This window comes from Pristiophorus japonicus, chromosome 13 (assembly GCF_044704955.1).
Source record: "Pristiophorus japonicus isolate sPriJap1 chromosome 13, sPriJap1.hap1, whole genome shotgun sequence".
Lineage (NCBI taxonomy): Eukaryota > Metazoa > Chordata > Chondrichthyes > Pristiophoridae > Pristiophorus > Pristiophorus japonicus.
The window spans coordinates 79221666-79246743 of record NC_091989.1 but is presented as its reverse complement, the minus strand read 5'-3'; the positions used below and the strand labels follow the sequence as shown (position 1 = coordinate 79246743).

The 25078-nt window shown below is 44.9% G+C and overlaps 1 protein-coding gene across 9 annotated transcripts in view; it reads right to left on the bottom strand.

Annotated features, from left to right (window-relative positions):
* cfap54 (cilia and flagella associated protein 54) overlaps nucleotides 1-25078 on the bottom strand; it is a 724932-nt gene that overhangs the window by 433460 nt on the left and 266394 nt on the right. For all 9 annotated transcript variants that reach the window (XM_070897703.1, XM_070897704.1, XM_070897705.1 and 6 more), the window contains 4 exons: nucleotides 18964-19086; nucleotides 16825-16956; nucleotides 4608-4707; nucleotides 1263-1352 (listed from right to left, as the gene is read on the bottom strand). In XM_070897703.1, coding sequence (XP_070753804.1) covers nucleotides 1263-1352; nucleotides 4608-4707; nucleotides 16825-16956; nucleotides 18964-19086 — 445 coding nt within the window. The remainder of the gene's footprint in view (nucleotides 1-1262; nucleotides 1353-4607; nucleotides 4708-16824; nucleotides 16957-18963; nucleotides 19087-25078) is intronic.

The window sequence follows — 25078 nt, the reverse complement described above, 5'->3', positions numbered from 1 at the left end:
ATCGACATCTGTCCTTATTGACAGTAGGCTCCCGAGGTATGGAAAATAGTCCACGTTATCCAAGGCCTCGTCATGAATATTGATAATTGGGGGACAGCACTGTGTGTGGCGGGGGCTGTTTGGTAGAGGACCTATGTCTCATGGTTGTTTATTGTAATGCCCATACTCTCGTATGCTTCGGTGAAGGAGTTGACAATGGTTTGGAGTTCGACGTCCGAGTGTGCGCTAACGCAAGCGCCGTCTGCATACTGTAATTCAATGACAGAGGATGGGATGACTTTGGATCTGGACTGGAGGCGACAGAGATTGAACAATTTCCCGTTTGTTCTGTAGATTAGCTCCATTCCAGCAGGAATCTTATTGAGGGTGAGATGGAGCATTGCAGCAAGGAAGATCGAGAAGAGCGTTGGTGCATGATATAGCCTTAATTGACCCTGTTCCGCACGGGTATTGGGTCTGTGGTGGATCTGTTGGTCAGGATCACGACTTTCATGTCATCGTGAAGCAGGCGGAGGATGGTGACAAACTTTTGAGGGCAGCCGAATTTGAGGAGGACACTCCATAATCCCTCATGGTTGACAGTGTCGAAGGTCTTTGTGAGGTCAACGAAGGCCATATACAGAGGTTGGTGCTGCTCCCCGCATTTCTCTTGAATTTGACGCGCGGTGAAGATCATGTCCATTGTGGGCGGAATCTGCATTGTGACTTTGGGAGGAGCACTTCAGGCACTGGGAGAAGGCGATTGAGGAGGATTCTTGTGATGACTTTTCCTGTGGCACACAGTTGGGAACCTCCTTTGTAATTACCGCAATCAAACTGGTCACCTTTCTTGAAGATGGTCACGATTACAGCGTCTGAGATCCCCTTGCATTTTTTATGGCCTTGTTAACTTGCGTTGCTACTTTTACATGATACATGATACTGCGTTAACCAAAGCTGTACAAAGTTGGTCACGCCAATAATTTATAAAGTGGCAGGATCATTTCATTATTTCAGCTAAAAATGTATGTTTTAATACATCCACATTTTGCCCTCATTTCCTCACCCACCCGCCCTCCACCAACCTCCCAATGTTGTGAGCAGCCGCCAAAGGCATGGATTGTATCACAACCTCGGAAAATCCCCCTGGGTCAGTGGCGGAGACTCCTCACAGGCGTGATGTGATCCCAGTGATTGTCAGAGACATATTATACGAAAATTTACCAAATAATATTCAAATACAATTAAAGTATTTAAAGTATCACAAAGGTGAAACATTCTACCTGCATTGTAAGCATCATATAATGGTGCAAATGAGATGGTTGTGTACAACATATTAGAGGCATCATTTCCATGCAATGCTTCTGTTTTCACTGGAAAAATAATTTAAAATGAAGAAATATGTTTATTAATTTAGGAATTCCAAAAGTGAAAGCGATAGTGATTCAAAATTTGTCTAAAGCTATTGTACATACAAAAACTGTTGTCAGAAAATCAATTAAATAACAAAATGTGGTAACATAAAAGGACAGATTTCCCATGTTGAATATTTATAGCAAAATTGAAAACACATTGTTAAAGAACGGCATTAAACGAAAAGACTTGGATTTATATAGCACTTTTCACAACCTCAGGATATCCCAAAGCGCTTTATAGCCAATAAAGTGCTTTCTGAAATGTCGGAAATGCAGCAGCCAATACGCGCACAGCAAAGTCAGCAGTGTGATAATGACCACATTTAGTGATGTTGGTTGAGGGATAAATATTGGCTTGGACAAACTCCCTTGCTCTTCTTCACAATAGTTCCGTGAGATTTTTTTACATCCACCTGATAGGGCAGACAGAGTCTTGGTTAAACATCACATGACACCTCTGACAGGGCAGAATTCCCTCAGTTCTGCACTGAAGTATCAGCCAAGATTTTGTGTTCATAACAACTTAAGAAATAGGAGCTGGAGTAGGCAATTTGGCCCCTCGAGCCTGCTCCGCCATTTAATAAGATCATGACTAATCTGATCATGGACTCAGCTCCACTTTCCTGCCCGCTCCCCATAACCCTTTATTCCCTTATCGCTCAAAAAATCTACCTATCTCCGCCTTAAATATATTCAATATATTTAACCAGCCTCCACAGCTCTCTGGGGCAGAGAATTCCACAGATTTACAACCCGCTGAGAGAAGAAATTCCTCCTCATCTCAATTTTAAATGGGCAGCCCCTTATTCTGAGACTATGCCCCCTAGTTTTAATTTCCCCTATGAGTGGAAATTTAGGGGCCAAGTTTCGGCCTGAGTTGCTCCTGTTTTTTTGGAGCAACTCGTTTAGAATGGAGTATCTTAGAAATTGCAATTCTCGGCATTTAGTTTGCTCCAGTTCTAGTCAGTTAGAACAGTTTCAGTTTGGAACAGATTTTTTTTTTCAAAAGGAGGCGTGTCCGGCCACTTAAGCCCGTTTTGAAAGTTTAGGCAGTGAAAACTTACTCCAAACTAACTTAGAATCAGGCGTAGGGAAATGGGGGGGGGGTGGGGGGGGGGTTTAAAGGGAAGTTTACAAACATTAAACACTTCAGTTTTACAAATAAAGAGCCATCATCAATAATAAATGATAAATACATCAATAAATCAACCAATAAATTAATCAAAAAAAATTAATAAAAAATTTAAAAAATTAAAAAATCAATAAATAAAACATTTTCTACTTACCGACTGCAGCACCGGGAGCCCTTCAACAGTGTGCTGGGACGCCCCCCCCCCCCCCCCACCCCCAGTGTGTCTCTGTCAGTGTCTCGATCTCTCTGTCTGTCTGTGTCTGTGTTTCTGACAGCGAGGGGAGGGGGAGGAGGGGGGGTGGAGGCGGGGAGATGGGGGGGAGGAGGGGGGTGGAAGGTGGGTGGGGGGGGAGTGGGAGAGAGGAGGGGTGGGGGGAGGTAGTGGGAGGGGGGGAGAGGGAGGGAGGGAGGAGGAGAAGGGAGGAGGAGAAGGGAGGGAGGGAGAGGAGGGAGAGAAAGGAAGGGGAGAAGGGAGGGAGGGAGGGGGAGAATGGAGGGAGAGAGGGGGAGAAGGGAAGGAGAGAAGGGAGGGAAAGGAGAGAAGGAAGGGAGGGAGGGGGAGAAGGGAGGGAGGGGAGAGAGGAGAGGGAGGAGAGGGAGGCTGAACGGGCCAGGCCCGGCCGGGCCCAAGACTTCGGGTGGGGCCTGCCCCCAGCACCGGATTTACAGGTAGGTGGCCGGGGGTCGGGTCAGGTTTGGGGGGTGGGTCAGGTCCGGGGGCGGGGGTGGGGGTGGGGGGGGGGGGGGGTCGGGTCTGGGAGGGGGGGGGAGGGGGGAAGGGTCCGGTCCGAGGGCGGGGGGGAGTGAGAGTCGAGTCAGGTCAGGTCGGGTCGGGTCGGGGGGCGGGGGGGAGGGGGGGGGGGTTCGGGTCCGGGGTCGGGTCGGAACCAGGGGTGAGGGGGGGAGCGGGAGTCGAATCAGGTCGAGTCCGATCCCGGGGCAGGGGGGGGGAGGGTTGGCTCCGGGGTCCGGTCCGGGGGCGGGGGGCGGGGGGGGGGGGTCGGGTCTGGGGCCGGTTCGGGTCCGGAGGCAGGGGAGGGTGGGTGCGGTAGCAGGAGTCGAATCAGGTTAGGTCTGGTCCGGGGGTTGGAGGGGGGGGTCGGGTCGGGTCGGGTCCGGGGGCGTGGGGAGGGGCGGAAGTCGAGTCAGGTCAGGTCTGGTCCGGGGGTGGGGGGGGGGGGGGGGGGGGGGGGTGGGAGTGGGAGTCGAGTTGGGTCGGGTCCGGTCTGGGGGCGGGGGGGAGCAGAGGTCGGGTCCGGTGGGTGGGGGGGGGGTGCCAGGGAGAGTCGGGTCGGGTCGGGAGGAAACAGGGGCTGGGCGTGGGAGGTGCAGCCTGATCCACGCAGCCCCAGTGAGACCAGGGCTAGGGGCTGCGTGCTTCGGGCCCCTCCCACACAGTTTTGGGCACCTGGAGCTACTGTACACACGCGCCCATTGTAACGCGCCTGTGCAGAGGTCCCAGCACTGTTTTCAGCGCAGGGACCTGGTTCCGCCCCCCACAACTCGTGCTGCGCTGCGCCCAGCTCCACAGGACCTGCAGGGAGCCGGAGAATCGGTAAGTATTTTTTTGGCGCACTTTCTGGCGCGAAAAACATGTGTCCAGGTCGGGGCTGTGCCGTTCCAAGCGCGACCCGAAACTTGGACCCATCCTCTCTGCATCCATCTTGTCGAGCCCCCTCATTATCTTATATGTTTTGATAAGATCATCTCTCATTCTTCTGAACTCCAATGAGTATAGGCCCAACCTATTCAACCTATCTTCATAAGTCATCCCCCTCATCTTCGGAATCAACCTAGTGAACCTTCTCTGAACAGTCTCCAATGCAAGTATATCCTTCCTTAAATATAGAGACCAAACCTGTTTGCAGTACTCTAGATGTGGCCTCATCAATACCCTGTACAGTTGTAGCAGGTCTTCTCTGTTTTTATACTCCACTCCCCTCTACTTCAGTCGCTGGAGAGTGACTAGAACCCACAATCTTCTGACTCAGAAGCAAGAATATTATCACTGAGCCACAACCAATACACTGGCTGACATCATACTTTGTCAAAAAGTAGTGACAAAACTTTGAGCTTTCTACCTTCATTTCTCAGATCAGCCAAACTTTTGTCCATTGCCTTCATCTGTAAAGAGGTCTGAATTGATAATTTCTGCTGGTCGATGGAGCTTTCCAATTTGTTCTAAAAAAAAGTATGAGAATATTTAGAAAAAAGCCAGATTGTCATTTTTTCTGTTTATACTGAAAGAGAACATTAAGTAGAAAGGGACTCTCATATGCCTGATTTATATCTTTCAAGCTGTCAAATTATCCCACAAAAAATACTATCCACACCTTCATACAAGTCTACACACTTAAGTCTAGAACTAAAACAAATAATTTTTAAGCATTTTAAACTCATGGTTACCTTTTCAACCATTGACCTACTGTTCAGTAGAGTAATTGCATTTTTGATCTTTTAGCCTAAGTTATGTACCTCTGGAGTTCTGCTCTTATACACTTTGCTGAATTTGTCATTATTTGGTCATCTCCAGCGCCTTTGAAAAGTTCTGGCACTGTGCATTACTAAAGTTATATTTATGACTATAAAAGTAATAATTATACTTTGAATGTGGGAAAGTCCTCGATTATCCCATGCGTCTTTAAATGCTCACTAATTTATCTTGCATTATGGATTCTGAACTGTTTCCCACAACTGTGCAGTAGGCAATCCTCTCAACTCTAGCTCCCACATCTCTCTCTGTTGCAATCTTTCTTGTTTTACTCCATTTTGCCACTATGGTTATTGCTCCTCGAGATTTTTCTCTCTTGTTCCTCAAAAGCTCCAAATGCACCTTCCTTTACAACAACAATTTGCATTTATATAGCACCTTTAACAGAGGAAAATGTGACAAGGCTCTTCAGACTAAAATTGACACCAAGCCAAGAAAGGGATATTAGCTTGGATCACCAAAAGCTTGGTTAAAGAGGTAGATTTTGAGGTGGGTCTTAATGAAGAAGAGCGAGAGGTGGAGAAGCGTTCAGGTTTAAGAACTTTCCACATCCCACAGCTTTAAAGCTAATCCCTCCATAGGCATTCTTTCCCATCTCATGATGAAACTGCCTCTCTCAGCCTTTCTTTTCTCCAATTTACAAGCTTTAAAAACTCAAATTTGGTGAACGATAACCATTATTTTTATATTTATCCAATCTCCTTTCCTACTCATTTCAAAGTCATCAAATTTCTCAATTTGAAAAACAGTGGATGTTAGAATCTTCAAATTTACCGTCTGCATACAAGCGAGATATTACCATAACAACAACAACTTGTATTTATATAGCACCTTTAATGTAGTGAAACGTCCCAAGGAGTATTGTGTGATAAAAATTTGATATCGAGCTGCATAAGTAGAAATTAGCACAGAAAGAGGTATGTTTTAAGGAGCGTTTTGAAGGAGGAAAGAGAGGTAGAGAGGTGGAGAGGTTTAAGCAGGGAGTTCCAGAACTTGGGCCCTAAGCAACAGAAGGCACAGCCACCAATGGTTGAGCGATTATAATCAGGGATGCTCAAGAAGGCAGAATTAGAGGAGCGCAGACATCTCAGGGGGGGTTGTGGGCTGTAGGAGATTACAGAGATAGGGCGGGGCGAGGCCATGGAAGGATTTGAAAATAAGGATGAGAATTTTAAAATCAAGACATCGCCAATTTAGATCAGCGAGCACAGGGGTGAGCACAACAGAGCAGGTCTCCAGTCATCTTGGATAACCCTTGCTACTGGACCAAGACTTAGCTCTGTCAAGCCCATGTGGTGGCTGGTGTGCACAGGCATCTTCCACCCTACAGGATGTAGTTCGGGATCTGGAATATTAGGTCCTTCATTGAAACACCTGTGAACTCTGGATTCTGAGGAGGTATCATCGGATTGGAAAGCAGCTAATGTAACGCCTCTGTTTAAAAAAGGGGGCAGACAAAAGGCAGGTAACTATAGGCCGCTTAGTTTAACATCTGTAGTGGGGAAAATGCTTGAAGCTATCATTAAGGAAGAAATAGCAGGACATCTAGATAGGAATAGTGCAATCAAGCAGACGCAACATGGATTCATGAAGGGGAAATCATGTGTAATTAATTTACTGAAATTCTTTGAGGATATAACAAGCATGGTGGATAGAGGTGTACCGGTGGATGTGGTGTATTTAGATTTCCAAAAGGCATTCGATAAGGTGCCACACAAAAGGTTACTGCACAAGATAAAGGTACGCGGAGTCAGAGGAAATGTATTAGCATGGATCGAGAATTGGCTGGCTAACAGAAAGTAGAGAGTCGGGATAAATGGGTCCTTTTCAGGTTGGAAATCGGTAGTTAGTGGTGTGCCACAGGGATCGGTGCTGGGACCACAACTGTTTACAATATACATAGATGACCTGGAAGAGGGGACAGAGTGTAGTGTAACAAAATTTGCAGATGACACAAAGATTAGTGGGAAAGCAGGTTGTATAGAGGACACAGAGAGGCTGCAAAGAGATTTAGATAGGTTAAGCGAATGGGCTAAGGTTTGGCAGATGGAATACAATGTCGGAAAATGTGAGGTCATCCACCTTGGGAAAAAAAACATTAAAATGGAATATTATTTGAATGGGGAGAAATTACAACATGCTGCGGTGCAGAGGGACCTGGGGGTCCTCGTGCATGAATCCCAAAAAGTTAGTTTGCAGGTGCAGCAGATAATCAGGAAGGCGAATGGAATGTTGGCCTTCATTGCGAGAGGGATGGAGTACAAAAGCAGGGAGGTCCTGCTGCAACTGTACAGGGTATTGGTGAGGCCGCACCTGGAGTACTGCATGCAGTTTTGGTCACCTTACTTAAGGAAGGATATACTAGCTTTGGAGGGGGTACAGAGACGATTCACTAGGCTGATTCCGGAGATGAGGGGATTACCTTATGATGATAGATTGAGTAGACTGGGTCTTTACTTGTTGGAGTTCAGAAGGATGAGGGGTGATCTTATAGAAACATTTAAAATAATGAAAGGGATAGACAAGATAGAGGCAGAGAGGTTGTTTCCACTGGTCGGGGAGACTAGAACTAGGGGGCACAGCCTCAAAATACGGGGGAGCCAATTTAAAACCGAGTTGAGGAGGAATTTCTTCTCCCAGAGGGTTGTGAATCTGTGGAATTTTCTGCCCAAGGAAGCAGTTGAAGCTAGCTCATTGAATGTATTCAAATCACAGATGGATAGATTTTTAACCAATAAGGGAATTAAGGGTTATGGGGAGCGGGCGGGTAAATAGAGCTGAGTCCAGGGCCAGATCAGCCATGATCTTGTTGAATTGCAGAGCAGGCTCGAGGGGCTAGATGGCCTACTCCTGTTCCTAATTCTTATGTTTTTATGAACTCGTCCTTTTTTGGCGTGGAAGCAAGTCATCCTCGCTTCGATGAACTGCCTATGATGATGATGATGATGGATGATAGATGAGCAAGACTTGGTGCGAATTAGGACACGTGCAGCCAAGTTTTGGATCACCTCTAGTTTGCGTAGAGTAGAATGTAGGAGGCCAACCAGGAGTGCATTGGAATAGTCAAGTCTAGAGGAACAAAGGCATGGATGAGGGCTTCAGCAGCGGATGAACTGAGGCAAGGGCGGAGATGGTCGATGTTACGGAGGTGGAAATAGGCGGTTTTAGTTATGCTGTGGATATGTGGTCAAAAGCTCAGTTCAGGGTCAAATATGACACCAAGGTTGCGAACAGTCTGGTTCAACCTCAGACACTAGTTGGGGAGAGGGATGGAGTCAGTGGCTAGGGAACGGAGTTTGTGGCGGTGACAGAAAACAATGACTTCGGCCTTCCCAATATTCAATTGGAGAAAGTTTCTGCTCATCCACTACTGGATGTCTGACAAGTAGTCTAGGTACATTCCTGCAATTTATATGAATGGCTTGGATGAAGGGACCAAGTGTAATGTAGCCAAATTTGCTGATAATACAAAGATAGGTGGGAAAGCAAGTTGTGAGGAGGGCGCAAATAATCTGCAAAAAGATATAGATAGGCTGAGTGAGTGGGCCAACATTTGGCAGATGGAGTATAATTTATGGAAAATGTGAGGTTATCCACTTTGATAGGAAAAAATAAAAAAGCAAATTATTATCTAAAAGGAGAGAGTTTACAAAATGCTGCGGTACAGAGGGATCTGAGGGTCTTTGTACATGAAACACAAAAAGTTAGCATGCAGGTACAGCAAATAATTAGGAAGACAAATGGAATGTTGGCCTTGATTGCAAGGGGGATGGAGTATAAAAGCAGAGAAGTCCTGCTACAATTGTACAGGGCATTGGTGGGAGCACACCTGCAATTTTAGTCTCCTTATTTAAAGAAGAACATATTGGCATTGGAGGCAGTTCAGAGAAGGTTCATGAGGTAGATTCCTGAGATGAAGGGGTTGTCTCATGATGAAAGATTGAGCAGGTTGGACCTATACTCATTGGAGTTTAGAAGAATGAGAGGTGATCTCATTGAAACATATAAGATTCGGAGGGGGCTGGACAGGGTAGATACTGAGAGGATGTTTACCCTCATAGGGGAATCTAGAACTAGGGGGCATAGTTACAGAATAAGGGGTCGCCCATTTAAAATGGAAATGAGGAGGAACTTCTTCTCTCAAGAGGGTCGTGAACCTTTCGAATTCTCTACCCCAGAGAGCTGTGGAGGCTGGGTCATTGAATATATTTAAGGCAGAGATAGACAGATTTTTGAGCGATAAGGGAATAAAGGGTTATGGGGAGCGGGCAGGGAAGTGGAGTTGAGGCCAAGATCAGATCAGCCATGATCTTATTGAATGGCGGAGCAGGCTCGAGGTGCCAAATCGCCTACTCCTGCTCCTATTTCTTATGTTCTTAAGTTTTTATGTAGAAGGAGGAAAGAGAGAACCAACGCCAGAGCTCCCTGGATGATGAATGAGTTAAGAGAGTAGGATGAAGCAGAAAAAGGGGATGTATGCCAGCTGCTGACCTGATAACACAAGGAAGAATCAGGCTGAATATAAAAAGTACAAAGATGTGAAAAAGGAAGTAAGAGGGGAAAAGAGACGGTACGAGAATAGATTGGTGGCTAACATAAAAGGTCTTCTCTAGGCATATTAACAGTAAAAGAGTTGTCAGAGGGGCTGAGGGGATGATTTGGCACTAAAATGGGGAACTATTCATGCATGGCTGAGGTATTGAATGAGTACTTTGCATTGATGTTTACCAAGGAAGAGGACTTTGCCAAAGCTATGGTAAATGAGGTTGTTAGTGGGATACTGGATGAGATAAAAATTGATAAAGAAAGGTACTAGAAAGGCTGGCAGTAATTAAAAACTGTATAGGTCACCCAGTCTGGATGGGATGCATCCTAGGTTCCTGAAACATAAAAACATAGAAAATAGGTGCAGGAGCAGGCCATTCAGCCCTTCGAGCCTGCACCACCATTCAATATGATCATGGCTGATCATGCAACCTCAGTACCCCACCCCTGCCTTCTCTCCATACCCCCTGATCCCTTTAGCCATAAGGGCCACATCTAACTCCCTTTTGAATATGTCCAACGAACTGGACTCAACAACTTTCTGTGGCAGTGAATTTCACAGGTTCACAACTCTCTGGGTGAAAAAGTTTCTCCTCATCTCGGTCCTATATGGCTTATCCCTTATCTTTAGACTGTGACCCCTGGTTCTGGAAGCAAGGGTAGAAATTGCAGAAGTGTTGGCCACAATCTTCCAATCCTCCTTTGATACAGGGGTGGTGCCAAATGACTGGAGGATTACAAATGTTACACCCTTGTTCAAAAAGGGGGAGAAGGATAAACCTGGTAATTACAGGCCAGTCAGTTTAATGTCGGTGGTGGGGAAGCTTTTAGAAACAATAATCTGGGAGAAAGTTAACAGCCATTTGAAGCATGGATGAATAAAGGAGAGCCAGCATGGATTTGTTGTGGGCAAATCATGTTTAATTAACTTAATTTGAGTTTTTTGATGGGGAACAGAGAGGATGGATGAGGGCAGTGCAGCTGATGATGTGTATTTGGACTTTCAAAAGAAGTTTGATAAAGTATCACATAATAGGCTTGTTAGCAAAATTGAAGCCCATAGGATAAAAGGAGCAGTAACAGCATGGATACAACATTGGCTAAGGGATAGAAAACAGAGTTGTGGTGAATGGCTCTTTTTGGTCTGGAGGGAGGTATGCAGTGGTGTTCCCCAAGGTTCAGTATTAGGAGTACTGCTGTTTTTGATATACATTAATGACTTGGGGGTACAGTGCACAATTTCAAAACTTGCAGATGACACAAAACTTGGAAGTGTAGTAAACAGTGAGGAAGAAAAAGAAAGGCTTGGATTCATATAGTGCATTTCACAACCACCGGACGTTTTAAAGCGCTTTACAGCCAATGGAGTACTTTTGGAGTGTAGTTGCTGTTGCAATGTGGGAAAATAATAATAGACTTAAAGAAGACACAACAGGTTGATGGAAGGGATGGATACACGACAGATGAAATTCAACACAGAGAAGTGTGAGGTGATACATTTTGGTTGGAAGAATGAGAGACAATTTTAAAGGGGGTGCAAGAACAGAGAGACCTGGGATGCTTGTGCACAAAATCTTTGAAGGTGGCAGGACAGGTTAATAAAGCATATGGGATCCTGAGCTTTATAAATAGAGACATAGAGTACAAAAGCCAGGAAGTTATGCTAGATCTATATAAAACACTTTTGTATAAAAATGCTTTTGTATAAAATGCTTGTGTATATAAAACACTAGTTTGGCCCCAATTCTGGGCACCACACTTTAGGAAGGACATGAAGGCTTTGGAGAGGTACAGAAGAGATTTACTAGTATGGTTACATGGATAGACTAGAGAAGCTGAGGTGGTTGTTCTTGGAGCAGAGATGGCCAAGAGAAAATTTGATAGAGGTGTTTAAAATCATGAAAGGTTTAGATACAGTAAATAAACAGAAACAGTTTCCAAATGGCTAAAAGCTCGATAACCAGAGGGCAAGACCAGAGGAGACATGACACAAAACTTTTTAACATAACGACTGGTTAAGATTTGGAATACACTGCCTGACAGGGTGGTGGATACAGATGCCATAGTAGCCTTCAAAAGGTAATTGGATAAATACTTGAAGGAGAAAAAATTGCAGGGATATGGGCCGAATGGCGGCCTCCTGAGCTGTAATAGTCAATAGTCTATGATTGTATGATTCTATGACTGCCTCCAAATGAATGAGGTGGAGAGATTTGACCATATATAACTTCAGAAAGTTGTGGAATGATAGGAGATAGCAAATACAATCAGTGGCCCAGGCAAGGTTGGCCAGAATCAATACAATTCTACAATAAAATTGTTGAGAAAAAGCTTCTATCTTCGCAAGCGAAAGTACAAATAAGACGAAGAAATCTAAAAAATTGTCTTTTTGTCACCTTTCCTGCCCCAATCCTGAAAGTGCGGATTCATTTTGCAGTAGGGTTCCAGAGCACTGCGAGTCCTCTGATAACTCAACTCAAGGACCATGCTTAATTTATGAACTCGGGCAATGAATGCTAGCAAGTGACTCAAACAGGACATTTAGCTGAACTGGATCATCAAACTTCTGGGACGGTCTGATCCTATCCTCATCCAATGCCTCGACAGCCACATTTTGAGGAAGAGTGACTGGACAATAATCAGGAGCAGGAACCATGGCTAATATTTTTCAGGTGTGGGAAGCAACAGAAAGATCTGATGCCATTGAAAAAAGGCGCCTTGAAAATGTTTGGTGTGCCCCCCAGATCGGGGGGACACGATTTAATGATTTAATGTTTTAGTTTCCTCCCAAAAGAGTTCTGATGCCATTGATGAACGCCAAGAGAATTAATTAAGGACAAGATATAAAATGAGGCATAATATAACGTAGAGTGGCGGATGATCACTTCTTCCACACTGCTGTATATTATGCTACATTATCATGCCTTGCCTGTCAGTCATAATGGGCCCAAGTTTCGGGCTGCGCCTAGAATGGTGCAGCCCCGACCTGGACGCCCGTTTTTCGTGCCAGAAAGTGCGGCTAAAAAATACTTACCGATTCTCTGGCTCCCTGCAGGTCCTCTGGAGCTGGGCGCGGCGCAGCACGAGCTGTGGTGGGCGGAGCCAGGTCCCTGCGCTGAAAACAGTGCCGGGACCTCTGCACAGGCGCACTACAGTGGGCAGTAGTTCCAGGCGCCCAAAACTGTGTGGGAGGGGCCCTAAGTATGCAGACCCTAGCCCTGGCCGAATGGCCTCACTGGGGCTGCGTGGATCAGGCTGCACATCCCACGCCCAGCTCCTGCTTTCTCCCGACCTGACCTGACTCCCCCCCGCGCAGGGACCCGACCCCCACTCCCCCACCCCCCTGGACCGACTCGACCCTCCCCGCCCGGATCGGATCCGAACCCCGCTCTCCCCTCCGCCCCCGGACCCGACCCGGCCCCGGACCCGACCTTTCCCCCCGCCCCTCCTCCCCGCCGGACCCATCGCATGCCCCCTCCTGGACCGGACTCGAACAAACTCCCATTCGCCCCCGGATCCGACCCCCATCCCCCCCCCCGCCCCCGGACCAGACCCGATCAGACTCTCATCCCCCCCCCCCACCCCCCGCCCCCCAACCGGACCCCCCCCCCACCCCCCCCCGCACTCGGACCGGACCTGACCCCCACTCCCCCCACCCCCCGGACCGGACCTGAACAGACTCCCACTCCCCCACCCGCCCCCGGACACCCCCCCAACCCCCCCCGGACCCAACCCGAACCCTGGCCACCTACCTTTAAATTAAGTCTTGGGCCCAGCCCATTCAGCCTCCCTCTCCTCTCCTCTCTTCCCTCCCCCCCATCTCCCCCTCCCTCCCTCCTCCCTTCTCTCCCTCCCTACCCACCTCCCTTCTCTCCCTCCCTCCCCCTCACTTCTCTCCCTCCCTTCTCTCCCTCCCTCCCCTCCTCCCCTCCATCCCTTCTCCCCCTCCCCGCCTCTCCCCCTTCCTCCTTCTCTCTCTCCCCCCTCTCTCCCCTCCCCTCCACCCCCCTCCCCTCACTGTCAGAAACACAGACACTGACAGACAGAGAGTGAGAGAGACACACACAGACAGAGAGATAGAGACACTGACAGAGACACACTGGTGGGGGGGAGAGGGGGTCGTCCCAGCATGCTGTTGAAGGGCTCCCGGTGCTGCAATCGGTAAGTAGAAAATGTTTTATTTATTGATTTTTAATTTTTTTTATTTTTTATTAATTTTTTTTGATTGATTTATTGGTTGATTTATTGATGTATTTATCATTTATTATTGATTATGGCTCTTTATTTGTAAAACTGAAGTGTTTAATGTTTGTAAACTTCCCTTTAAACCACCCCCCCTGCCCCATTCCCTACGCCTGATTTGTAATCTACGCCTGATTTTCTAAGTGTAGACAAGGTTTTTCTGAGCGTACAAAAATCTACACTTACTCCATTCTAAGTTAGTTTGGAGTAAGTTTTCACTGCCTAAACTTTCAAAACGGGCGGAAGTGGCTGGACACGCCCCCTTTTGAAAAAAAAAATCTGTTCCAAACTGAAACTGTTCTAACTGACTAGAACTGAAGCAAACTAAATGCCGAGAATTGCAATTTCTAAGATACTCCATTCTAAATCAGTTGCTCCAAAAAAACAGGAGCAACTCAGGCCGAAACTTGGCCCTTTTAATTCTCCGCCCCAGTCCCACTCTGACCTCGGCCTCCTGCAGTGTTCAAATGAAGCTCAACGTAAGCTCAAGGAACAGCATCTCATGTTTCGATTAGGCACTTTACAACCTTCCAGACTCAACATTTGTTCAACAATTTCAGATCATAGCCTCTGCTCCCATTTTTTTCGGTTGACAGCTGCTGATGATTCTGCTATTCCCATTTACACCTCCTCTAGACCCATCTTTTGTTTCTTTACTTATCCCATTACCATCTCCTTTTGTCTCGCACCATCATCCTTTTTATCATTTAATCTATCCTTCAACCCTATCACAGGCCTTCCCTTTTCTTCTTTCCTCCCCTCCTCCTTTCCCTGCCTATACTTCCTTAAAACCTGTTACATATCTAACTTTTTCAGTTCTGACGAACGGTAATCAACCTGAAACATTAACTCTATTTCTCTCCCCACAGATGCTGCCTGAGTATTTCCAGCATTTGCTGTTTTTATTTGGGAAAATCACTTGACTTTCTTTACTTTGTATGTGAAGCGTGAACAAATCAGAAAGTTAACATTTCATAAGAACATAAGAACATAAGGAATAGGAACAGGAGTAGGCCATACGGCCCCTAGAGCCTGCTCCGCCATTCAGTAAGATCATGGCTGATCTGATCATGGACTCAGCTCAACTTCCCCGCCCGCTCCCCATAATCTCTTATCCCCTTATCGTTTAAAAAACTGTCTATTTCTTTCTTAAATTTATTCAATGTCCCAGCTTCCACAGCTCTCTGAGGCAGCAAATTCCACAGATTTACAACCCTCAGAAGAAATTTCTCCTCATCTCAGTTTTAAATGGGCAGCCCCTTATTCTAAGATCATGCTCTCTAGATCTAGTCTCCCCCATCAGTGGAAACATCCTCTCTGCATCCACCTTGTCAAGCCACTTCATATTCTTATACGTTTCGATAACATCACCTCTCATTCTTCTGAATTCGAATGAGTAGAGGCCCAACCTACTCAACCTTTCCTCATAAGTCAACCACCTCATCTCCAGAGTCAACCTAGTGAACCTTCTCTGAACTGCCTCCAAAACAAGTATATCCTTTCGTAAATATGGAAACCAAAACTGCACGCAGTATTCCAGGTGTGGCCTCACCAATATCTTATATAGCTGCAGCAAGACTTCCCTGCTTTTATACTCCATCCCCTTTGCAATTCCATTGGCCTTCCTGATCACTTGCTGTAAGTGCATACTATCCTTTTGTGTTTCATGCACAAGTACCCCCAGGTCCCGCTATACTTCAGCACTTTGCAATCTTTCTCCATTTAAATAATAACTTGCTCTTTGATTTTTTTCTGCCAAAGTGCATGACCTCACACTTTCCAACATTATACTCCATCTGCCAAATTTTTGCCCACTCACTTAGCCTGCCTATGTCCTTTTGCAGATGTTTTGTGTCTTCCTCACACATTGCTTTTCCTTCCATCTTTGTATTGTCAGCAAACTTGGCTACGTTACACTCAGTCCCTTCTTCCAAGCCATTAATATAGATTGTAAATAGTTGGGGTCCCAGCACTGATCCCTGCAGCACCCCACTAGTTACTGATTGCCAACAAAAGAATGAACCATTTATCCCAACTCTCTGTTTTCTGTTAGTTAGCCAATCCTCTATCCATGCTAGTATATTACCCCCAACCCCGTGAAATGTTATCTTTGTGCAGGAACCTTTTATGTGGCACCTTGTCAAATGCCTTCTGGAAGTCCAAATACATTTCATGGAGTAAAATTTGTGATACCTGCACTTCTAACATGTTTTCTATTTATCAAAAACTATTATAGGTCTAAACTTTGTATTAACTCAAGTACTCATCATGAAGTCCTTGGGCCAGATTTTGCTGGAGCAGGACATCTCACGGCGTGCCCCATTAATTAGACTTACAATTGTACATTTAGGTTTTAAAATTTTTTTGCCCACAAATTTGCTGGCAGTGTAAGCTGGCAATGGCACGACAAGGGCAACAGGGCATCTGGAACAATGGGGCAAACAGGGTATCTCCTTAACCAATGAGATTAAAGGATTGAGAAATAAACAGAGAAACGGCTGATAAATAGGGTGAATTCGAGTGAATTCAATGTCAAATCAGGCACAGAAAAATAAATAAAGATTGGATTAAGAGAGAGAAAAAAAGAGACAAAGGAAAAGTAAGAAAAAATAAATAAAAATGTAAAATTTAGCATTTTAATAATCTCTTGAAACAATTCACTACCTGAAGGAATGTGAATCCACACTTATAATTGTTTACTTTCTGGGCAAGAGAGGTTGATTAGCAGTCATTAACAATTATCATGTCACTAGCCTGAACTTTCTGTGGCAAGTTTAATGGGCAATTAATGTGCAAATGCAGCAATTTCATGAAATTACGGGGAAGTTCAGGGCAAGATTTCATTTTCGAGATTCGCAATTCACACGGTATCTCTTCCTCAATACTAGCGGATTTGTGCATTAATAACAGCGTGTCTCATTCACACATTGTTATTTTTTTCAGCAAAATCTTGCCCCTTGATTTAAAAAGGCACAATTATCACAATGCTATTTTAACAAATGGGCTTTTAAAACCAGTACTTGTTTAACTTCATCCTCGATTCCCAAGGTCTTGTGTTCTACAGGAGTTCCCTGAAGTGTAGAGTGCAGAATTCTCTTTCCGATAATTACAACTTCTAAAGCGAGATCATACTCTTTCCAGCATCGTAATATCTATTAATATAGTAAAAAATACAGTTTAAAGCTTTTAAGTGCCAGACTATCAGGTTTTCCACTGAACAGTTGAGCTGGATAAGGATAGCTAGCTTACCTCAAAATTTATTAAAAATTGTATGTCAAGGTAAAAAAAATCTCAATCCAAGAATTTAAGGGGTCAATAATGTAATTGTAATATTAGGTGCTGAAGCCAGAGGCCAACTGTGCACCTGTAACACACACTGCAGTATAATATAATGGGGAAGCGCCTGTGGCACGGAGAGATCGTGCACTACGTTCATAGCTCCAGAATGTGGTTTTAGCATCTGAACAGCACTGCTGGAGCTCAGCACTAGTATCAACCAGGGACTGCATGGTTGGTCCTGGGATTTTATTCTTTATTTTGAACTTCACTATTGCAACGATTCACCTTCTTAAATCTGACCTAATCTGCCATCTGTGGATGTAAGCTGAGGGAACAGCAATTGAGCTCTATCTAAACAGGTCCTATGGGTGTTCTGCTGACCTTCTCACTCTATCTGCTGATTCTGGAGGAGGAAGGGCATGGTCAGAGAAATATACAGTGCAGGTTGACCCAGGTACGCAACATGATTACAAACAGATGCGCCAAAAGCAACTGCTCTCCGGAAAGGGTCATTCCACTGGAACAAGTGGAGACAAGAAGATTCTGCTCCAACCAAACATAGAAGAGGACCCCAATCAGGAGGCATATATATATCTGCACAATCATTCATGAGCAAGACATTTAATGCTGCCTCTAATAGAGTGCACCTTTACTGAAGTGGCTATAGCATCCAATGGCAACATTCATGTAAACAGATGCACAATATCCTTGCAAAAACAGGACTGCTGACATTACCCCAGATCGACATCAGCAAAGCATTTCTTTGCAAGTATCTTAATTCTGCCTCATCCCAAATAACACACTAGAGCACCATGTAAGGCAAATTTTACAGTTGGTTAAAGTATCAGGTGCAGATATGTTCAGTGTGTTTTATGCTGGTGCATGCTCTTTGTAACAGTGTATAGTGTGTCTTGTACTTGCTAAGCATGTGCTCCTTCTAAGTATTTCCCTACTTAGAGAAGGGTGGCTAACTGTGTGGCGGTGTCAACCTTCAGAAATGAACATGGCCCATTATCTCCTTATGTTGGGTCACCACAGAGAGGGCCTTTATACCATCGGATACATGTACAGTAATTTTAGCGGGCGCTAAGGGCCATGGATGTGGCCCTAAGAGACATTTCCAACATCCATGCCAACTCTTGCCATTCCCCTGTTGGTAGGCATTCTCTCAGCAGGGCCAGAACACTGTGTAGGAGAAGACCACCAGCCAGCAATGAGGTTTAATGGAGAATGATAAATTCTGCCCAGCATTTCCCTATTTGGGCAGCACAGGCTGGGAATGTGCACTCATGGCTAATGATCTATGCATAACCCCAGGGATAACCCAATTCAAAATATTTGAGGCGAGATGTTTGCAGACCAGGAGCACAGAGCAGGAGAGCACTTAATTTGAGGAATGGATAATGGACATATTCATACAAAAATAGTAGGAAAACACTTGATCATGAAAAACCCATAAACTATAAAATATAGAACCATACAGAATAAACTAAAATCACAAATATTTCAGCTAAATTAGGAGGGACAGTAAGAAGTGCAAATAGACCAGGAATTTCAAAGGGTCTTAGATTAAGTGAGTGGGCAAAACTATGTCACATGGACTTTAATGTGGGCGAGTGTGAGGTCACCCACTTTGATAACAATTAAAATAAATCAGAGTATTTTCTAAATGGCAATAAACTAGAAATTGTAGAGGAGCAAAGAGATTTGGGAGTCCAAGTACACAAATGTTAAAATAATTTGATAGGATAGAGAGATCTAATTGAATGCCAGTGCTGGCTCAAGGGACTGAATGGCCTAGTTCTCTTCCTATAATTGTGATAAAATAACTGCAGTAAAAAGCAGGATTCTAAATTCATGGGCAAATGTAAATACTGTACCTTTGCTAAGTGATATGTGACACAAGCTGTCATGTGTTGCACACTTTCGGTTACTCCAAATTGTTTCTTTTGTCTGTAAGCACCAACAACGTCTTGCAGGACACACAGACATTTTATGAGAATCTGTCACACAATTATTGAAAATAGAGTCATTCTTTCTGCACTAATGCATGTGAAATTTTAATGAAAATCAAGAACACATTGCTGAACATTGTTTTGCTGAAACTGTTGAGTTGACAATATCAAGAGTGTTTCAAGTCTGATAGCTTCAGACTGAAGTAAATATTTGGAACATACAAACGTGCTACAAAATAACATGCAAATACTGACAACTAAGAAAAAAAACTATATTTTAGTGCATGCTGAGAAAATTAACAATTCATCAATGACATCTAGAAACCAAAAATATAATGAATAGTCAGCACATATTCCAAAGGGGAAGGGCATGCTTGACCAATCTTGATGAACTCTGAAAAAGTAACAGAAAGAATAGATAAGGGTAATGCAGTAGATATAATGTACAGGGTATCTGAATTTTCAAAAGGCCTTCGATAAGGTACTGCATAGTAGATGCATGACTATGGTCAGACCATATGGAGCCAGGGGGCAAGAAGCAAAATAGATAGCAAGCTGGTTACAAAACAAAAAACAGAGAGTAGGGGTGAAAGGTAGTTACTCAGATTTGCAAATGGTGGGAAATGGTATTCCACAAGGATCAGTGCTGGAACCACTGTTGTTCACCATTTGCATAAATGATTTGGACTCGGGCATCAGAAGTACAATTTCAAAATTTATAGCCAATACCGAATTGCGGGGTATAGTTAATACTGAGGAGGACTGTGACAAAATATAAGAAGATATTAATAAACTTGCAGAGAGGGCATGCAATTGGCAAATTCATTTCAATACAATAAATGTCCATTTTGGTAAGACAAATAAGGTAACCACGTATTCGTTGGAAAATAAGAATATAAATGGAGTAGAGGAGCAAAGGGATCTAGGGGTACAGATACACAAATCACTAAAAGCAGCTGTGCAGGGTATAAGGCCATAAAAAACCACAACACTGGGGTTCATTTCTAGAGGGATAGAATTGAAAAGCAGAGAAATTATGTTAAACTTGTATAGAACCTGGGAGGCCGTCAAAGAGGAGATGGCTCGGGTACAGAATAGACACATTCCCACGAGAGGGAAAGGAAGGGTATCCAAAGCTTGAGCTCCCTGGATGACTAAGGACTTAGACATTAAAATGAAACAGAAAAAGGAGGCTTATTACACATGCAAGGTTCATAACACAGTAGATAAACAAGCTGAATATAGAAAGGACAGAGCAGATCCAAGTAGCAGGAAATAAAAGGGACAAAGAGAATATATGAGAACAGACTTCAAAATGACATAGACAGACCAGTGAAATGGGCAGACACATGGCAGATGAAATTTAACCCAGTGTGAAGTGATACATTTTAGTCGGAAGAATTTGGAGAGGCAATATAAACTAAATGATACAATTTGAAAGGGGGTGCAGGAACAGAGACCTGGGTACACAAATCTTTGAAGGTGACAGGACAAGTTAAGCAGGCGATTAAAAATGCAATAGGAATCCTTAACATTATTAATAGAGGAATAAAGTACAAAAGCAAGGAAGTTAAGATAACCTTTATCAAACACTGGTTACGCTTCAGCCGGAGTATTGTGTTCAATTCTGGGCACCACATTTTAGGAAGGTCTTGGAGAGGGTGCAGAAGAGGTTTACTAGAATGGTACAAGTAACGTGGAGAGATTGGAGAAGATGAGGTTGTTCTCCTACGAGCAGAGGGTTAGAGGAGATTTGATTGAGGTGTTCAAATCATGAACGGTCTTGATAGAGTAAATAAGGAGAAACCACTTCCAGTGGCAGAATGGTCAGTAACCAGAGGACACAGATTTAAGGCGATTGGCAAAAAAAACAAGCAACACGAGGAAACATTTTTATAAGCAGCGAGTTATGATGATCTGGAATGTACAACCCGAAATGGTGATGCAATGAGATTCATTAGCAACTTTCAAAAGGGAATTGGATAAATAATTGAAGAAAAAAGTACAGGGCTATGGTGAAAGAGCAGGGGAGTTGAACTAATTGGATAGCTCTACCTACCCAGGTGCAATGGGCCAGATGGCCTCCTTCTGTGCTGTATCATTCTAGACTTGGTTCGACTGTACTTGGAGTATAGTGCACAGTTCTGGTCTCTGTATTTTTTTAAAAATATAGAGGCACTGGAGAAGGTACAAAAAAGATTTACAAGGATGATACCAGAAATAAGAGGTTATACCTATCAGGAAATATTGAACATGCTGGGGTTTTTTTCTCTCGAAAACAGAAGAACAGCAGAAATAGGAGGAGGAGTAGGCGATTTGACCCCTCGAGCCTGCTCCGCCATTCAATAAGGTTATGTCTGATCTGATCTTGGCCTCAACTCCACTTCCCTGCCTGCTCCCCATAACCCTTTATTCCCTTATCGCTCAAAAATCTGTCTATCTCCACCTTAAATATATTCAATGACCCAACCTCCACAGCTCTCTGTGGCAGAGAATTCCATAGAATTACAGCCCTCAGAAGAAATTTCTCCTCATCTCAGCTTTAAATGGGCGGCCTCTTATTCTAAGATTATGGGCCCAAGTTTCCACACGATAAAAAACAGGCGCCCCTCCGAGCTGGGCGCCCGTTTTTCGCGCCTAAAACGGCGCCGGAAAAAAAACTCGCGATTCTGGAGAGCCCTGCAGCTCTTTGTCTGTTTGGCGCGGCGCCCAGGGGGGCGGAACCTACACTTGCGCCAATTTTGGAAGTGGGAGGGGGCAGGTACTATTTTAATTAGTTTTTTTCCTGCTGGCAACCCTGCGCGTGCGCGTTGGAGCGTTCGCGCACGTGCAGTGTGAAGGGAACATTGGCACTCGGCCATTTTTGTAGTTCTTTGTAGCTGTTTAATTTTTGAACATTTTTTAGTAAAAGCACATTGCCATCAGCACATCAGCACTGAGGCTTCCTGCAGCCTTCTCACTGTCTCCTTCCCGTCCGCTGTCGGGAACGTCTTCCTCCGCCCCCCCCACCGCTGCGGTCGGGCCCGCCCGCCGTCGGGAACGTCTTCCTCCCCCCCCCGCTGCGGTCGGGCGGGCGGGCGGTCGGGCCCGCACTCCCTCCCTCCCGCCTGCCCGCCGTTGGGAAGGTCTTCCTCCCCCTGCTGCTGCGTTCGGGCGGGTGGGCGGTCGGTCGGTCGGTCCCATACTCCCTCCCTCCCGCCCGCCCGCCGTCGGGAACGTCTTCCTCCCCCCCCGCGGTCGGTCGGTCGGTCGGTCGGGCCCGCACTCCCTCCCGCCGTCAGGAACGGCTTCCTCCTCCCCCCCTGCCGTCGGGAACGAACGAACGAACTTGTGAGGCTGGCTGAAGCACTTTCACACAGGTAGGAAGATGGTTTATTTAATCTTTTCTTTGCTTATAAATGTTTATTCAGGTTGGATTTATTTGTATAATATTTGTAGAAGTATAAATAAGGATTGATTGTAGAATTTAATGACTTCCCTTCCCCCCACCCTCCCCCCCCACCTCGTTCTGGACGCCTAATTTGTAACCTGCGCCTGATTTTTTTTATGTGTAGAACAGGTTTTTTCAGTTCTACAAAAATCTTCACTTGCTCCATTCTAAGTTAGTTTGGAGTATGTTTTCACTGTGGAAACTTTGAAATCAGGCGTCAGTGGCCGGACACGCCCCCTTTTGAAGAAAAAATTCTGTTCCAAAGTAGAACTGTTCTATCTGACTAGAACTGCAGAAAAAAAAATGTGGAGAATTGCGATTTCTAAGATAGTCCGTTCTCCACCAATTGCTCCTAAAAATCAGGCGCAAATCATGTGGAAACTTGGGCCCTATGTCCCTTAGTTTTGGTTTCCCCAATGAGTGGAAATATCCTCGCTGTATCCACCTTGTCGAGCCCCCTCATTATCTTATATGTTTCGATAAGATCACCTCTCATTCTTCTGAACTCCAATGAGTATAGGCCCAACTTACTCAACCTATCTTCATAAGTCAACCCCCTCATCTCCAGAATAAACCTAGTGAACCTTCTCTGAACACCTCCAATGCAAGTATATCCTTCTTTGAATACAGAGACCAAAACTGTACGCAGTACTCTAAGTGTGGCCTCACTAATACCCTGTACAATTGTCGCTGGACTTCTCTGCTTTTACACTCCAACCCCTTTGCAATAAAACCTAAGATTCCATTTGCCTTCCTGATTACTTGCTCTACCTGCATACTAACTTTATGTTTCATACACAAGGACTCCCAGGTCCCTCTGTACTGCAGCACGTTGCAATTTTTCTCCATTTAAATTATAATTTGCTTTTCTATTTTTTCTGCCAAAATAGACAACCTCACATTTTCCCACATTAGGTCCCAAGTTTCCACATGATTTGCGCCTGATTTTTAGGAGCAACTGGTGGAGAACGGACTATCTTAGAAATCGCAATTCTCCACATTTTTTTTTCTGCAGTTCTAGTCAGGTAGAACAGTTCCACTTTGGAACAGAATTTTTTCTTCAAAAGGGGGCATGTCCGGCCACAGACGCCTGATTTCAAAGTTTCCACAGTGAAAACGTACTCCAAACTAACTTAGAATGGAGCAAGTGAAGATTTTTGTAGAACTGAAAAAACCTTGTCTACACATTAAAAAATCAGGCGCAGGTTACAAATTAGGAGTCCAGAACGAGGTGGGGGGGGAGGGTGGGGGGAAGGGAAGACATTAAATTCTACAATAAATCCTTATTTATACTTCTACAAATATTATACAAATAAATCCAACCTGAATAAAAATTTATAAGCAAAGAAAAGATTAAATAAACCATCTTCCTACCTGTGTGAAAGTGCTTCAGCCAGGGAGAATGCTGCGGGAGAGGTGGGGGGAAGGAGGCAGCCGTTCATTCCTGCGGGGGGGGGGGGAGGAGGAAGCCATTCGTTCTCGCGGGCGGGGGGGGGGGGGGGGGAGGAGGGAAACGGCTGCCTCAACTTTCTGAGGCTTCCTGCAGCCTTCTCACTGCTGCAAGAAGCCTCAGTGCTGATGTGCTGATGGCAATGTGCTTTTATTAAAAAATGTTCAAAAATTAAACAACTACAAAGAACTACAAAAATGGCCGAGTGCCAATATTTCCTTCACACTGCGCGTGCGCGAACGCTCCAACGCGCACGCGCAGTGTCGCTGGCAGGAAAAAAACTAATTTAAATGGTACCCACCCCCTCCCACTTACAAAATCGGCGCGAGTGTAGGCTCCGCCCCCCTGGGCGCCGCGCCAAGCAGACATGGAGCTGCAAGGCGCTCCAGAATCGCGCGTTTTTTTTCCGGCGCTGTTTTTGGCGCGAAAAACGGGCACCCAGCTCGGAGGGGTGCCCGTTTTTTATCGTGTGGAAACTTGGGCCCTATACTTCATGTGCCAAATTTTTGCCCACTCATTTAGCCTGTCCACATCCCTTTGCAGATTTTTTATGTCCTCCTCACAACTTGCTTTCCCACCCATCTTTGTATCATCAGTAAACTTGGCTACATTACACTCCCTTCATCCAAGTCATTACTATAGATTGTAAATGGTTGAGGCCCCAGCACCGATCCATGCGGCACCCCACTAGTTACTGTTTGCCAACCGAATAATGACCCATTTATCCCAACTCTCTGTTTTCTGTTAGTTAGCCAATCCTCTATCCAAGCTAATATATTACCCCCAATCCCGTGAACTCTTATCTTGTGCAATAATCTTTTATGTGGAACCTTATCGAATGCCTTCTGGAAATCCAAATACATCACATCTCCTGGTTCCCCCTTATCCACCCTGCTCGTTACATCCTCAAAGAACTCCAGCAAATTTGTCAAACATGATTTCCCTTTCATAAAACCATGCTAACTCTGCTTGACTGCATTATGCTTTTGCAAATCTCCCACTACTACTTCCTTAATAATGGACTCCAGCATTTTACTAACGACAGATGTAAGGCTAACTGGTCTATACTTTCCTGCTTTCTTTCTGCCTCCTTTTTTTAAAAAATAGGGGCGTTACATTTGCAGTTTTCCAATCTGCTGGGACCTGCCCAAAATCCAGGG